Here is a 16092-nt window from a genome sequence, read left to right on the forward strand (position 1 = left end):
CGACAGAAGGCTCACTCATGAGCCCATCCCTTCCTCCATCCCTGCCATCACAATGGACTTGAGGAGCGTGTTAAGTAAGGCCTGGACTCTGGCTTCTGAAGCCGGTGGGCTTTCCTTGGCTGTGGCTACACTGAAGGCCATGGGTGCCAGTATCATACCTGTATCTAATCACTTGATCTCACAGCAACCCACGGGTCACAGCTGCTACTGAGATGTGTGATTTACATGGTCTCCAAAGTAGAGCTTCTCTGGTAGAGGCATCCAGGCACCATGTCAGGGTGAGGCCCAGGTTCTAGCAGTATCAGAGGGAAATGATCAGATTCTCCTAATGCACATGCCTGTGGCTGGGAGAGGGGCCAGCAGTCGGACCTCTGCCTTCCTCTGTCCTTTCATATTTTAAGTCAAAGGTACCGAAGCACACAGACAGGACAGTATTCGACTGTGTTGGCTGTGTGGCATGCGTGGTGGGGGTGTGGCACTCCACAGTTGGGCCTTTCTCTTCCTGCTCATCTTTCTGCATTTCACTGACTTTTACGGTTCTATTGGGAGTGCAGGCCCAGGTGTCAGGTCTCAGTTCTTTGTAAGTCTCCTGGGTGGCTTCAACACCGGCACTGCTATTCACCATTGTGGGTGTGGGCACTCAGCTCTCCTTTCATTCAACCCCCCCAGGAACCTGGAGAGACCTGGTCCAGTACGTACAAACCAGGCTGTGCCCAGAGAGGGGAGGACAGGACTGTCTCATTTAGAAACCCAGCTTTGGGCTTCTTCTTCCACAGCAGGATTTCAGAAAGCTGCCTCCAGATGCTACCTGTCCTCTGGGATTAAGAGCCAAGGATTGGGCTCAGAGCTCTCTAGTGGGGGGTGGGGGGCTTCCAAACATGGGTAAGGAGCCAGATCTCTCCAGACGATTAGTTAAGCCGAGAGAAGAAGAATGAAAGCAGCTACAGACCCTGCACTTGGGATCTGTCCATCAAAGGGCTCCTCCCATTTCCTTCCCTCACTGTCATAGCCACATGCGGCTCTGTTGTTACTTATAGTCATAAGGACTATGGAACCTAAGTCAAACAAGGAGGCTCTCTGCATGCAACTGTCCCCTTCTGTCACGTCAGCCTTACTAAGCAGTCTGTTTGAGAGTTCAGAGGATGTGACTTTTCACCTCCCTCTACCATGTCTCCTTGGTAACCAGTGACCACTACTGCCTGGTCCTTCCTCGACCTGGCCTCCTATAGTATATACAATAGCCCTGTTCTCCCTAAGGGACCCTGAAGACAACCTGGGAGCCATCCTCGTCCCCAAACTCGTGTGAGAGCCTCCAGTGCTAGACTTAGTGCAAGTGAACTTCTCTCTGGACCAGAGTGTGCCTCACTAACCTATCGCGTGGCTGGGCAGCTAGGATCCCATGCTCAGTCAGCAAGTGTAAAGGTGGGCTCAAACATGGACCCTCACCACCCTCCTGTGTGGATTTCCCTTCTGCTCCCATAAAGCCAAGCAAAGCCAAGGAGCCACCAGGAGGCAGGGAGAAAGGAAATAAGAAGCTGTAGACAGGGCCAGAGCGCAAATAAACATTGACAAGGCTCCTGAGTGTTTTCTTCCCACCCGACCACCACCAAAGAGTTTTTGCAAACACTAACTCAGCTCCAAGTCAATGTGACACCACTGACCTAAAACCATTCACACGGGAGATTGCCGTGGTAGGATTTTGATTGATTTTTGTCAGGTATCGAGGGCTCGGCAGGCAGCACACTTTTGAGTGACCCAGAGGAAGGCAGGTGGATGGAGCAGGGGGGTAGGTGTCAAACCCTGGCTGGCAGTCTCCGTTGGATCACTGGGCCTGGCTGCCCTCTTCCAACACAGCCAAGCTGCCCAGAGTGAGTTTGGACAGGAGGCATATTGACCACAGCCACAGTCACCGCTAGCTTGGGCAAGGAAGTGACAGGGAGGCCACAGGATGAGCACAGAAAGTGACCTATGTCAGTTAAAACAGGCAAGAAACTCAGACGATTTGATGGTCACGTGGTCCAGCACCCAGCTTAGCCTGTGGAGGTGACATGACAGGAAAACCAACGACAATCAGAGAAAGACATGGAGGGAGAAATGACACATTCTGATCATGCTGGACAGACAGAACTTTATATAAATCCGCTCCACAAGGGAGCCTTGAACCAGACGGTGACCTTGACTGCCAACGTCTTCCTCTGTCTCACAGTGACAATAATAGCAGTGACCCGGCTGGGTTGTTTCTAAATTTATTTATCTCGTAAACTTTAAAAAATTACAGCACACGGAGTGTTGGTGTTAGAGCTGGTGATGGTCAGTGTTAGAGCTTCATGGATTTCACCAAGTGAGCTCACCTGGTGGGGGAAGGCTCCACGAGAGCTGCCAGCCAACAGGGAGGGGCTTAAGAGGCCCCGCCCCTAGCCCAGAAGCTGTGGGCCCCTGATGGCTGCTGGGGGAGGGAGTTTCCTTCATGGGTGTGGCCCATGGTAGGTTGCCAGTGCCCTAGTAGATGGTCCCACACAATGTACACATGAGGTGTGCAAACTGGATTCACTGTGTTATAAAGAAGAAGCAAAGAGGACGTGAAGTTGGGAGGGGGCTGTGGTAGGGGGGAGAGCTAAGGAGTTGGAGGAGCAGGAGGAGTGTGGAGGGTGAACATGATGAAAGTGCATTGTATACATGTATGAAATTCTCGAAAGGAACACACTAGTTTTAAACCTCTACATTATGGAATCTATCAGAAAAGAAAAAATACCACAGTGCCGGAAGCCCCTCATTTTCCACCAGTCGCCCCATCCCAGGGCGAACACGCTTGGCTTCTGACGTTAGCTTAGTTTTGCTCTTTGTAATGATGACAGCACATGTTGGTAAAGACCTAGAGCCGCTGAGCTCACATGAGTTGCTGATGAACTGTCTGCTGCTAAGGTCTCGTCGGGAGGTAGGGTTGTGTTTGAAGGCTCCATCCATTCTCTGTGGCTAATGAAAGTCCTGGAGTTTGTTGTAACAATGATTTTCTAAAGACGTGGCAAAAAGCATCGTAATGGCAGGCGTGTGTGTGCACATACACACATGGACCATGGACGGACAGACAGACAGATGGATGGACAGATGGAGAGACAGACATAGGAAACCAAAGAGTCTAGGGAGTGACGAAACTTGTACTTTGGTTTTGCTTTTTGCTGTCATGTTTAGTATTATAAAGTATCCCACTATTAACACAGAAAGATCTGAGGAAAACTCTCTTCTCTCTTTACCCCTCTCTATCTCTACTTATCTCTCTCTCTCCATCTTTCTCTCTCCCTCTCTGTGTCTGAGGAAGAATGCTTAAGTTTGTAGATGGATTTGGTTGAATCATTTCTGGGTCAAGTCAGTTTGTTTGTATTAAATAACAAAACAGTCTAAAATGTCAATAGAAACAGGTTGGTTTTTAGTATTTGTTTGTTGGCTTGCTTTCTTTTGTATTTTTGAGACTCACTGTGTAGTCCTGGCTGTCCTGGAACTCCCTGTGTAGACCAGGCTGGCCTCAAACTCTTAGAGAGCTGCCTGCCTCTGCCTCATAAGTGCCAGGCTTAAAGGTGTGCGCCCCCACACCTAGCAAGGCTTTTTCTTTTCATGGCTGCCTCTTCCGAGAGCCATCTTAATCCACTCTTAGAGAAGAGCCCCAGTGGCCTGTCGGTGGACTCTATTCTACCACACGGGTGACAGGAACATTTGGGCATGCAGTCTATTTAAAAACCAGAGCATGAACCAGGGCTGAGTAACATCCCTGGGTACAGTGTGTTCACATGTGTGTGTAGAGGGGCATGTGGAACGTGGGTAGAGAGACAGATCTAAGAGTGTACGCATTTGACACACACACACTTCCTCAGGCAACTGTGGTCGCAGCAGCAGACTCAAGGCGGTTTCTAGTTGGAAGCTAGCAACAGAAGAGACAAAGACCCAGTAGCTTCTTCTAGGATAGTACGCCCAGGAGGAAGTCCTGATGACAGCGCAGACCTCGGCAAGCACTCATGGTAGAGTTCCTCATCGTCAACCCCAGGAGTGTCTGAAGAAACACCCACAAAGTGCTTGAGAGATCCCCAGGACATGTGCTATCCTTCCTGACCACCGTCCAAGGCTCAGCTGTGAGGTTGTCTGAGTGATTTTACCATGGACAGCCTGTTCCTCAGCCTCTTCTCTCACAGCACCTGTGCGAAGTAAGCACGTGCCTGGGTGGCAAAGGGCAGGCTGTCAGGATAGGAGAGATGCTGGGAGGAGTCTGCCTCACGGCACCCCCATACTCCATTCTGCCATGGAAGGAGAGGATGGTTGGCTGCTGAGGATTGGGGCTCCTGAGGGGATGGAGGGTGCTGTGGGCCCAGCTTGGATGTCAGGGCCACCCGTGGTTTCTTACTTCTGTCAGAGAGTGCTGGAGGGGAGGCAGCCTGGAGTGGGGAAGGGAGGGCTGTAAAGGAGAGGGGCAGGGCAGATGGGCAGTTCTTATGGCTGCTTGTTTGCCGTGTGGCATTCTTCTTCTCCCCAATGCTTTCTGTGACCCCCACACGACCATTGAGCAAGGTAGCTTGGGCTTACGTCCTTGCAGACCCTCTCTGCCTCACCCATCCCTTCCTGATAGCACCGCACCCATGGGTTTGCCGTCCTCCCTGACATTTACAGCCAGGCACAGGCCCCCAGCACAGAGAAGCCAAGCAACTTCCCACAGGATTCTAGCTCCATGACTCTGCCTCTCCCAGGCTTCCCTCCTCTGCTCACCACCTAGGCCAACAGTCCAGGCTCTTCATGTTAGGGCGTTAGGCACTGGCTCAGAAGAGTCTCCACTGTCAACTGTGGCCACTTGGTTACAAGTGTACCCACTTGGTCCTTTCCCCCAGGGAAAGCAGAACATTGGCTGCCCCACTGAACGGCCATAATAAATAAATAAATGAATGAATGAATGAATGAATGAATACTGACGGGTCTTGCGTGAGACCCTCAGACTCTCCCTGGTCCATGCCATGATATGGCTGTTAAATCTGCCTACCAGAAAGCCAGATACATCAGAGCTTCTGGGTCCAGGAGAGGTGAGGCAAACTCTGCCTCAGAGCTGAGCCCCCAAACCTCCTGGCTAGGGCTGTGTGTGCCCCATCTCTGGGTAGGGTGCAGGAAGCCAGGGCTGTGTGCTCTGAGTTCCCTTCTGTCTGGCTTCAGAGCTTCTAGGTTGTCTCTTGAGCCACACTGCCCTCACTGTGACAAGAACAGCTGGGTTGTCACATGGAGTTCTAGGGGAGCCTTTCTCAGGCCTCCTGAGAACAAGAGAGTCCTCTGGCTAAGAGCATGAGTCTTAAGGAGGGAAGAGGGTGAGCCATGGCATTACCTAAGCTCTAGAGCCATGGCTCTCAACCTGTGGGTCTCAAACCCTTTCACAGGGGCCGCCTAAGGCCATCGGAAAACAGATGTTTACATTCTGATTCACAGCAGTAATGCAACTACAGTCATGAATTAGCAATGAAAATAATGGTATGGTTGGGTCGCTACCATATTAAACCATACTGAAGGGTCGCAGCATCGAGAACCACTGATAGAGTGTACCGCTTCTATATCAGAAGACCTGGCAGCGTTGCCTCTGGACCAGTCTGAAAGGACTGGTCTCTTGGGGAAAACACAAATGCTTATTTAAAAAAAAAAGAGCTGGTAGATGTCCCATGGTGAAGTCAAAGAGAAATGACCACATGTGCCTGTCCTGTGTTCTGCCCTGAAGTACATGTGTGGCCATGAAGGTGGTGTGTACACAAGAGCCTCAGAGCCCAGCTCCTAGAGAACAATTATGGATATGAAGGGGGCTGTGTCCATAATGTGAACCCCAGAGGCCAGCTGCTAGGGGAAACGTGAGGGAGAGGAAAATAAAAGAGAGCAGAACACCAGGAGGGAGGCTGAGCAGGGTACAGGCCCAGTCCCAGGATGCTAGGCTCACCTTGCTGCACTGACTAAGAACCAAGGCAGAGGGATGGGGTCCCAGGACTTGGTTCTCTCTTCCAGTGAAGCAAGATGGTCCAGCAGCCTGGAGCAAAGCTCCAAAGGAAATCAGTCCCATGGGGGAGGGGAGCCTGGAATCCGTTAGAGCCAACAGAACCAAAACTGAGGTGACTTCCAGGCTGTGTTTAACGTCTGGCGCGCCTTGCAGACTTTGGTGCATCCAATTATTCTGGAGAAATCCTGACCTGCTGGCCTGCCGATCAGCTCCCGGGGCCAGCAGATGCGGCTGATCCAAGCAACAGGCTTTGAGCACCAAGGCATTCTGTAGCACTTTCATGACACCCCCGCCTTGTGGAGCACGGGGAGTGGTGGATAGATGAGGGCTGAGGAGGGTCAGGGTAGATTCCTGGAGGGACATAGGATGTGCTGCTGAGGGCAGAGAGGGAGACGGTCACTGTGGCAAGATGGAGCAGGCATAAACTGCCACGTGAGTCACAGAAAATGCAGGGTGTGCTCTCTTAGGCCCAGGTACTGTGCTTGGAGAATAGAGACACACCTTGGGCCCAAGATTAGGGATGCCTCCTTACAACACATCCCCAAAGAATAAAGCCATGGGAAAGAATAAGAGGGGAGGTGGGTATGCCTTGAATTAAGTTGGTATAGTAGAAAGGGCGAAAAACCCAATGTCTGGTGTCTGTGTCCATCCAGGCTTTTACTGAGGTAGGTGTGGAAACTGCATGCTTCCCAGAATGGTAAGATTGCTGAGGGCAGAACCAACCAAGAAAGAAGTAATGAACCACACTGTCACTGCTAGTCTTGGTTTCAGTTAGTTGAAGACCATTCTGTGCAGCCGCGGTCTCAGGATGGGTGTTTGCTTTTAGCATTGGGGCTGGTTGAGGGCTCCTGCCCTTGGGTTGTCCTTAGCATACTTAACAAGCTTCAAACTGGAGGAATTATGTTACTGGGGACAGGCTTTGAGGCTTCAGAAGACTCTTGCCATTTTGAGTTCTGTGTGTGTGTGTGTCTTTGTGTGTAAGACAAGGACTTACTATGTAGCTCTGTCTGGCATTAAATTCATAGAGATCCTCCAGCCTCTGCTTCCGGAGTACTGGGGTTAAAGCCATGTATCACCATGCCCATATATATATATATATATATATATATTGTATATAATGTATGTGAACATGCCAGAAAAGGGCACCAGATCTCATCATAGATGGTTATAAGCTGACATGTGGTTGCTGGGAATTGAACTCAGGACCTTTGGAAGAACAGCTAGCACTCTTAACCTCTGAGCCATCTCTCCAGCCCAATTTGTAGAGGAATATTAATTCAGAACATGGCTGCTGGGCAAGAGATCACATCCAAAGACCTTCTAGGTCCCTGTGATCTGGCTGGAATACAAACAAGACTTTAATCCAGGAGACAGAGGCCAGCAGATCTGAGTTTAAGGCCAGCCTGGTATAGAGCAAGTTTCAGGTAAAGAAAAGCTTAGATATAGATGTGGTGGTACACACCTTTAATACCAAACAATAAAATTAAAGTTACTTTGTAGAAAGAAGAACCCATGTTTGAAAGTGTTATCTATTTGAGTGACAAAAACAGCGAGGAATCAGAGACAGACTTGGCAAAATAGGAAGGATATGCCCAACTCTAACGAGAAGAGAAGAAAGGGAAGCTGCTTAAGAGACAATACAGAAGAAGGGAACAGTTTTACTGGGACAGTAATAGAAAGTCAGGTTGCAGAAAAAGAATGCAGGTGAAGACGGAATGAGCCACAGAATAAGAAGAAGCCAGAAGGTTAGAGCAGATTGCTGGAGTTAGTTTGAGGCCAAGCAGAGCAACTCAGAGGCCAAGAGAAAATCCAGATTGAATAAGTCTATGGGAAGAGGACTTTGAGCCAGAACAGCTGAGTTGAACCAGCCAGCCCAGAGCTCAGTAAAAACAAGAAAGGGTGAGCTTATTCAGCAGTAAGTCTCAGAGGCTGAAAACATTCCAGGCCTAGGTTAGATTGTACCGAGGCTAGACGCTCTCAGGGCTAGGCAAAGGTTACAATTGAATCAGGCAAATGCAAGTTACTTTTACACTGACTGGTACATTTTTAAAGCAGCGTTGATGACTTCTTGATGAAATGCTTCCCCAACACCACCAAGCCTTTTGACCAAATGTTGCTTGAAAGATCTGTGACCTAGCTGGAAGTGGGTCCAAGCCCGTGTATAGACGTGCATAGCGATGTCTGAACGACTGTGTTATGTTTCTCTATTGGCAGTTCCCTTTTCACCCTCCCCACCTGTTTTTGAAACAGCATCTGATGTAGCCCAGGCTGACCTCAAACAGGCAGGCACCACTACTCCCAGTTTACGTGGTGTTAGGGATCAAACCCAGGGCCTTTTGTATGGAAGCACATATTCTCCAAACTGAGCTACATCCTCAGCCTTGATTAGTAGTTTCTTAGTGAGGTAAAATGCATAACGACACTGGCTAGCTTAACCATTTTTGAGTACACAGCGGAAATAAGCTTAGTGTGAGTAAGAAATTTCTCACTGGTATATAATCATTCTTACCACGGCTTTCCAGAACTGAGTTCATTTTGCAGAAGTGTGAACTCTGACCCCTTTAAACAACAACCACCCATCCCTTCAACACCCAGTCTCTGGTAATTAGTATCCTACTTTCTGTCCTTGACTTTAACCGTGTGAATATGTCACCTTTTACTCAAAGTGTGCCATCTTAGGGTTCATTTGTGTTGCAGCAAATGCTGCCAGGATCTGCCAAGGCTCCCTAGATTTCCCTCGTGCACAGGCCAGATGGCTGTGCCCACTCTTCCTCAATGGCTAGGTACTTGGGCAGTTCCCACCTTTGGCTACTGTGGAGTTACTGTGAACACACGTGGGAAATCTGTTTGCACGCCTGATTCTAGTTCTTTTGGGTATGTATCTGGAAGTGGAATTTCTGGTTCATATTAGACTTTTAGTTTTAATTACTCTGAGGAACTCAACTGATAACTTAAAAATCACACTTAGCTAGAAGCTTTGGGGAAGGGTTTATCAGCCACGGCTTCTGCTGGCCATTCCATCCCAACAACTCCTGCTCTGGAACTTCCCCTGCCCCCCAAACCAGGCTTCAACTCTTCACCACTGGGATTCTACTAGACAACATTAAATGTCCACCCAACTCAACATCAATAATTTGTTTCCCTTGGCAAGGAGTGATGTTTAAAATTTAATGGAGCCAGCAGATTTCCATAACTCTGTGTTGCCAAGCAGCAATCGCGCTAATAAATGGCCATGGCTTTTCTTGTAAGAAGCATTTGCATGGAGCGAGCAGGGCAGCCACTAATGCGGTGAGCCTGGTGCCGGCTCCTCCAGGAAGCGAAGGGCAATCCATCATCTCAGGGGTTTACTTTGAAAAGGCAGCACGTCCCCTGGGAGTCCCCACTTTCCAGAGGTCTCTCTCCCTGCTTCTGCTGATTCATATTCCCATAATTCCTCCAGTGCATAATATTTTCCCATCACCATGGTGACCGTGCGAGAAGAAGGCCTGGAGAGAAACTTCAGAGTTTACTTCATATTTCCACAGCCAAGCTTGGACTTCAGCAGAAAGTGGGCTCTGAGTTTAGAGTGCAAACAAGAGAGGTTCTGTAGCGGATCTTGCTACAGCTGAGCGGGATGGCAAGGCAGGACCCCTGCCTGGTAGCTGGGCCTGGTTCCAGTACTTTCCAGTCATTTTTGTTGGGTGAGGCACCCTTTCTGCACCTCAGTTCCTTTCCCTGTGAACCAGGATGGAGAATGGGAATCAGCTGAGAAAATGCAGGATGTTTGCAAATGATAGTCTTTCTCAAAATAACACAAAATCAAAGTAGTGGTAAAGGAGGCTTGGTCTCGCTTTACTGTTGTTTTCTTTCTTCCTTATGGCTTCCCTCTGCTCATTCACTTGCTCTCACATGCGCACACGCGCATGCACACACACACACTCACACACACACACACACACACACACACACCTGTGGCATCCTACGTGACAAGAACTCCACTTTAAATTTATTCTGAGGCTTCCATTGGGCCACACACACATGACTGTACAGACAGAAGTAAAGAAATTCTTGGGTTTGAATTTGGGTCCAGGACATGCTTGCCAAGTCCAGTTGGCACCAGGCTAGGGGTAGGGGCCAGACAACTGCATCAGGCAGGGGCTGGATCACCCTGATTTGAGGATACACTTTAGGGTTCCCAGTAACTGTGTCTTGGGTGAGGATAGGGACAGTCATCTCTGTAGGTGTGCATTTGGTGTAAGATCCATTCTGACACTGGACAAGGAAAAGGCTTGTCTTAGTAGTGAGGAAGTTTGGTCGTCTCAGCCCCGTGTTAAAGAAAGCCCGCACAAGGGCCTAAGGGTGGGTCACAGGTGGGGCCAAGTGGCAGAAAAAACCTTCTGTGTCATGGGGTGAGAACTCAAAAGGCTTGCAGAGTCTAAGCCAGAGAGGTGGTGTCTAGGGAGGGTTGTTTCAGTACTGTGGAGTTGATGGCACTGCCTTGGAAGAGGAGACTTCAAAACTTCAAAACTGCAGGAAAGAACTTGGGAGAGCCCCAGCTACACCTGGCTTTGGTGCACAGCTTTGCTCAGAGCATTAAAGCGGCAACACTGAATTTACTTACTTATTCTGAATGTGCCTGCATGTTTGCTATCATTTAATACCCTCAGGTGTCAGTCCTCAGTCACTACCCACATTTTTTGTTGTTTTGTTTTGAGACAAGGTATCCCATTGGTTGGGACCTCACCAGGCTAGCTAGGCTGGCCAGTTAGCAAGCCTCTGGGCCTGCCTCTGCAGCGTTGGGGTTATAGGCACAGGCCTATGACTGACTTCTCATTGTTTTTTACCTGGGTTATGGGGAATCAGACTTGGGTCCAAGCAGCTTAAAGTCCTCAATCTAAATGTGAAGACAGGGAAGCCAGCCAGGGAGTGGGAGGGACACTGGCATTCATGCCATCGTGTCTGATTCAGAGGACATGGGCTTCACTCCTTGATCCAGATCCACCCCCAACACGTTTCCCACAATTCCTTTCTTCCTCCTCTACTATTCTGAAACCTTCCCACCTCTCCCTCCACCTTCACTCAATTTGCTCTTTGCTCTGTCTGTTGAGTTGAAACAGCACCTATACTTTGTTTCTCCTCTCCCTCCCTTTCTGTCCCTCATCTTCTCTACTCCTCCCCTTTCTCTCCCTTCCCCTTTTCCCTTCCTTCTGCCCCTCCCTCTCCTCTCCTTTTCTTTCTGATTCCACACCTTTTACTCATCTCTCTTCTGGCTTGCTGTCATTTTCATTGATGTGGGGTCTATCCAGGGCTTCCTTTGACTTCAGACACTGCAATTTTGCTATGTTCACACGATTCTATATAAGAATTCAAATCAATGGCACTTAGTCTGTTCCTAGAGTTATATCAATATTTCAGTTCAAAACATCTCATTAACCCTAAACAGAAAAGCACTCTGGTGGTCAGCCACTCACTTCCTACTCCTGGCATCCACCAGCTCATCTCAAGTCTTTATGGATTTGCTGTTCTCAATGGCCCTGTGTATTCAGGTGTGAGTTAGCCTTCCCTCTCAGTAGGACAAAATAGCCAGTAAAAGTACCTTAAAAGAAGAGAGGTTTATGCTAAAATCTGTACATCTAAAGAAACTAATCAAGAGAGAGGACCCTGACTAAAATGCTCAATCCCCATCCCGAAAGGCAAAGAGGATGGACATCAGAAGAAGAAAACAGGAAACAACCTAGGAACCTGCCACAGAGGGCCTCTGAAAGGCTCTGCCCTGCAGACTATCAAAGCAGATGCTGAGACTTATGGCCAGAGTTGGGCAGAGTGCATGGAATCTTATGTAAGAAGTGGGAAATAGTAAGATCTGGAGAGGACAAGAACCCCACAAGAAGAGCAACAGAACCAGAAAATTTGAACACAGGGGTCTTCCCAGAGACTCATACTCCAACCAAGTACTAGGCATGGAGATAACCTAGAACCCCTGCACAGATGTAGCCCATGGCAGTTTAGTGTCCAAGTGAGTTACATAGTAATGGGAACAGGGACTGCCTCTGACATAATCTGATTGGCCTGCTCTTTGATCACCTCCCCCTGAGAGGGGAACAGCCTTACCAGGCCACAGAAGATGACAATGCAGCCATTCCTGATGTGATCTGATAGACTAAGATCAGAAGGAAGGAGAGGAGGACCTTCCCTTATCAGTGGACTTGGGGAGGGGCATGCGTGAAGAAGGGAGAGGGAGGGTGGGGCCGGGAGGGGAGGAGAAAGGGGCTTATGGGGGGATACAAAGTGAATAAAGTGTAATTAATAAAATTAAATGGAATTTAAAAAAAGAAGAGAGGTTTATTCTGGTTAAAGGAAACACAGTGTATTATCACAGAGAAGGCACGGAGGCTGTACTCCTGGTATTGTGGCCTAACACATCTCAGAGGATCAGGAGGCCAGGAGCTAGAGCTAAGGCCACAAACCCTAAGGCCTTGTATCTGCGAGCGTAGCCCATGCCCGGAAGGCTCCACAGCCTCTCAAAGCAGCTACAGGAGCAGAGTGTTCACACTTCTCAAGTACGAAGAACATCTGAACTGTGCCATGCCCCAAAAGGGAGTCAGGCTCCAAGAAGGGTTTCGTGTCTGCCTCCTTCTATTTTACGTAATGCTTAAACTTCGCCCAGGTTGTAGCTTATATCCATACTTCATCTTTATGGCTGAGCAATACTCCATTGCGTGGACACAATACATTTCGTTCACCCATTCACCAGATGGTAGGTATTTAGATTTTTTCCACTTTTGGGCTATTATGAACAATGATGACAACTAGTTCACTTTTGCATTTTGTACTTTTTGGTTGAGCTGTATTATATTCACATTGATTAGAGCATATTTTCTTTATCGTTACTGAGAACATTTGTTATAATAGCTACTTTAAAATTTTTGTCAAATAACCCAGTATCTGGGTCATTTTAGGATACGTGTGTGCCGCTTGAATTCTCCCTTAAAACTGAGTTGCATTTTTCTGCAGAGAGAGGAGGGAAAGAGTGGGAAGAGAGGAAGAGAGACAGAGAAACAGAGGTACAGAGACACACAGAGAGAGGCAGAGACAGAGATACAGAGAAAGACAGAGATAAGGAAAGACAGAGAAACAGGAACAGAGAGAGAGAATGCCACATATGTGGGTACTTGCAGAGGCCTGGGGAGGGTGTTGGAGCCCTAGCACTAGACAGGCTATTGTGAACCTGGGTCTTCTGAAGGAGCAAAGAGTGGTCTTGGCTGCTGAGCCATCTTTCCAGCCTCAAGTGTTGAAGTTTTTTCTTAGTTTAACTTGGTTAGGCTTAAACTTCAGACTCTGACCTCTGTGGTGGGTTGGGGCTCACATCTTGGTTAAGATTTTAATTTGTGTCAGAATGTGTGTGATCTGGGGATCTGCCAGAGGACCTAGCAGGACTCACCCTCAGGACCTGGGGCTGTGCTTCTCTGGCTCCACCCTTTCTTGGATCACCTCTCCTTCTCCTAGCAAATCCTCTTCCTCCAGGCTCCTCCTCCTTCCCCTGGCTCTTCATTCGCCTGGCTCCACCTCCTTCTCCTGGTTCCACTGGATGGAAGGACAGCAGATCATCTCTTGAAATTTTAGTTGCATCATGCCACAAACGGCCTTAAGAAAAAGTCTCAAAAATGATTCATTATGTGTAGGCTGATCCTCAGATATTTCTTTCTTCATTTTGAGGGTGTTTTTTGAGACAGGCTTTCTCTCTATATCCCTGACTGGCCTTGAACTCAGAAATCCACATGCCTCTGCCTCCTGAGTGCTGGGATTAAAGGCACACCTGTGTGCCTCAAAATTTTCTTAAAATTTATTATTTGATAAACACACATTTTGCTCATTTTGATCATTTTCACAGCCCCATTACTCCCTCTGACCCCCTCCTACTTCCATTGAACCTCCTCTTTCCATCAATTCCTGTTCCAGCTTTAATGCTGTTCTGTGGTAGTGGTGGGTGTTGTTTGCTTGGTTGGTTTTTTGCTTTGTTGTTTTGTTTTTGTGACTCAGTGTTAAGCAGGGTTGCCTGCATGAACACAGGAGAGGGAGGGTGTTTTTCAAAACACAGGTGTCTCACGCATGGCTACACCACTGAAGAAAATGATGTCCTCTCCTCCGCAGCCACAGTTACCTGCCCATAGTTCCTCATGGGGGGCTGAGGCCTTAGGGCACCCTTCCTGTCCGTGCGGGAATGTTGGCAGACCCCCTCTCATACAGGTCTGGTGCAGAGAAGCAGTTTCTGAGAATTCATGGATGCGCTGGCCAGGAGACAGCGCTACAGTGCGCTGTTCCCATTCTCCAGCTGTTCCCTCTTCCCAGATGTTCACTGAGCCCTAGATTGGGGCTTGGGGTGTTCCCTTATTATTTGGTCCAGAGTCTGGAATCCTGAGGGTACCTGTGGATGCACTTGTTCACAGCAGAAGCGGTACAAAGGCCTCTGACTTCACGTTTCTGCCTGTCTTCCTGGGTCTAGTCTGATATTTTTCTGCTCAGTTCCACGTATTTCGCACAGTAGCTGGTGCCTTCAGTCTCTGCTAAATGGATTTTATGGGCCATTAGTGGGTCACAACCTGTGTGTGACCCATGGCTCTCTGCAGCTTGATGGACAAGGGGCAGGTGCTCCTAACGAGGCCCTCACTGAATGAATAAAATGCCCTGTCTCCCCTCCCCACCCATGGCCCAGAAGGCTTCGCATTCCAAGCACGCTGGGTGCAGAATGGTCATGGGCTGTCCCGGAAACAGGGTGTTCCACTGTGTTGCCCATACCCCACCTTCCTCTGGGGCCTATAATGAGCAGAGCCCAAACTCACTCCGGGTTCATTCCTCAACTGGGACAATCCAAAGACTTTCGTAATATCTTGATTTCCCCACACATATTCTCTCTCTCTCTCTCTCTCTCTCTCTCTCTCTCTCTCTCTCTCTCACACACACACACACACACACACACACATACACACACACATATTCATTCAGAGAGGACAAAAGGCTGCCAGCTCCTTATTTTGCTGTTTAAACATGGGCATGCAGTAATGGTGCCTGCCACCTCTAGCCATGGTTTCCTAAATGAAAGGTTATTATTTTAAAAGTTTTATTACATTGCATTTATTTAGAGTGTGTGTGTGTGTGTTGGTGTGTGTGTATGTGTGTGTGCACACTTGTGCACTTTTGCCATAACGCACGTGTAGAAGTTAGAGGATAGCTTGTGGGAGCCAGGTCTCTCTTCCTTGTGGGTACAGGTTTGTCAGGCTTAGCAGCAGGTGCCTTTACCTGCTGGGCCATCTTGCTGGCCCAAGGAAGTTTATTTTGTCATTTCAAATGCCAGATAAACAAACTCAAAGGGAGTCCAAGCCCCTGAATGAAACACTTTTCCTTTCTTGACAAGCTTACCACATGTGTCCCTCACGACATCATGGACAGGCACCAGGAGCCCCCACCCGGCCAGCAGCCTAGGAGAAGCTTCCAGAGTCTCTGCATCAGGTCCATGGAGGGGGAGCATTGCTCAGGACTAAGCCACGGAAAACAAAGGGGTTCCAGATTTCCCCAGGGTAACTCTTCCTGCAGAGGCACGGGGCCTCACTTCCAGAGTCCTCTCTGCTCTGCACAATTCCCAGGCCACAGAGCTCATTTCACTAAGTGCAGCTGGCCCCTGAGGCAGGCCCATCTGCCCTACTTACCACCTCCCAGACACACAGGGTCTTGTGGCAGAGAGCAGGAGCCTGGATGGGAAGAGGAGCCGGCTGGCTGAGGTGACTGCCCGCCCCACCCGCCCAAGACCCTACCCTGTTTCTGGAACAGTCCTGGGGGTCTTCGGGTCCCATTAGAGCCTGCGTAATGGATAGCTTTACTGACGGCCAGGAGGGACATGAGATGCACACAGTCTGCTCATTGTCTGCTCTGCCTCCAGGCTCCCCTTGGAGGAGGGACAGCCGGGTGGCTCACACAGGGCTTGGTGCCTTTCTTCTGCTCCGAGAAGGTTGGGTGAGCATCTATGCGTAACTCCCACCCTCAGTCTGGACTTGTGTGGGGGCTGGGGGGCTGGGCTGGTGTGGGGACCTCTGAACTGTGCTTGGAGAAGGCAG

The 16092-nt window shown here is 49.0% G+C and overlaps 1 protein-coding gene and 1 long non-coding RNA gene across 10 annotated transcripts in view; one reads left to right on the plus strand and one right to left on the minus strand.

Annotated features, from left to right (window-relative positions):
* Eml1 (EMAP like 1) overlaps window positions 1-16092 on the plus strand; it is a 153754-nt gene that overhangs the window by 20391 nt on the left and 117271 nt on the right. For 5 of the 9 annotated variants that reach the window (XM_060388152.1, XM_060388157.1, XM_060388158.1 and 2 more), the window contains exons 1-2: window positions 15719-15759; window positions 15918-15991. The exons of 2 other annotated variants lie outside the window; for them this stretch is intronic. In XM_060388152.1, the coding sequence (XP_060244135.1) occupies window positions 15734-15759; window positions 15918-15991 (100 nt within the window). In that variant the 5' untranslated portion in view covers window positions 15719-15733. Of the gene's footprint in view, window positions 1-15631; window positions 15760-15917; window positions 15992-16092 lie in introns of those variants that run through there. 2 more of the 9 variants (XM_060388149.1, XM_060388156.1) reach the window with 2 other exon arrangements.
* Window positions 7468-15957, minus strand: LOC132655299 (uncharacterized). The gene is made up of 3 exons (XR_009593079.1): window positions 15793-15957; window positions 13425-13567; window positions 7468-9718 (listed from the first exon to the last, which is right to left on the minus strand). It is a non-coding gene; the product is annotated as an uncharacterized LOC132655299 (long non-coding RNA).

This window comes from Meriones unguiculatus, chromosome 7 (genome assembly GCF_030254825.1).
Source record: "Meriones unguiculatus strain TT.TT164.6M chromosome 7, Bangor_MerUng_6.1, whole genome shotgun sequence".
NCBI classification, from domain to species: domain Eukaryota; kingdom Metazoa; phylum Chordata; class Mammalia; order Rodentia; family Muridae; genus Meriones; species Meriones unguiculatus.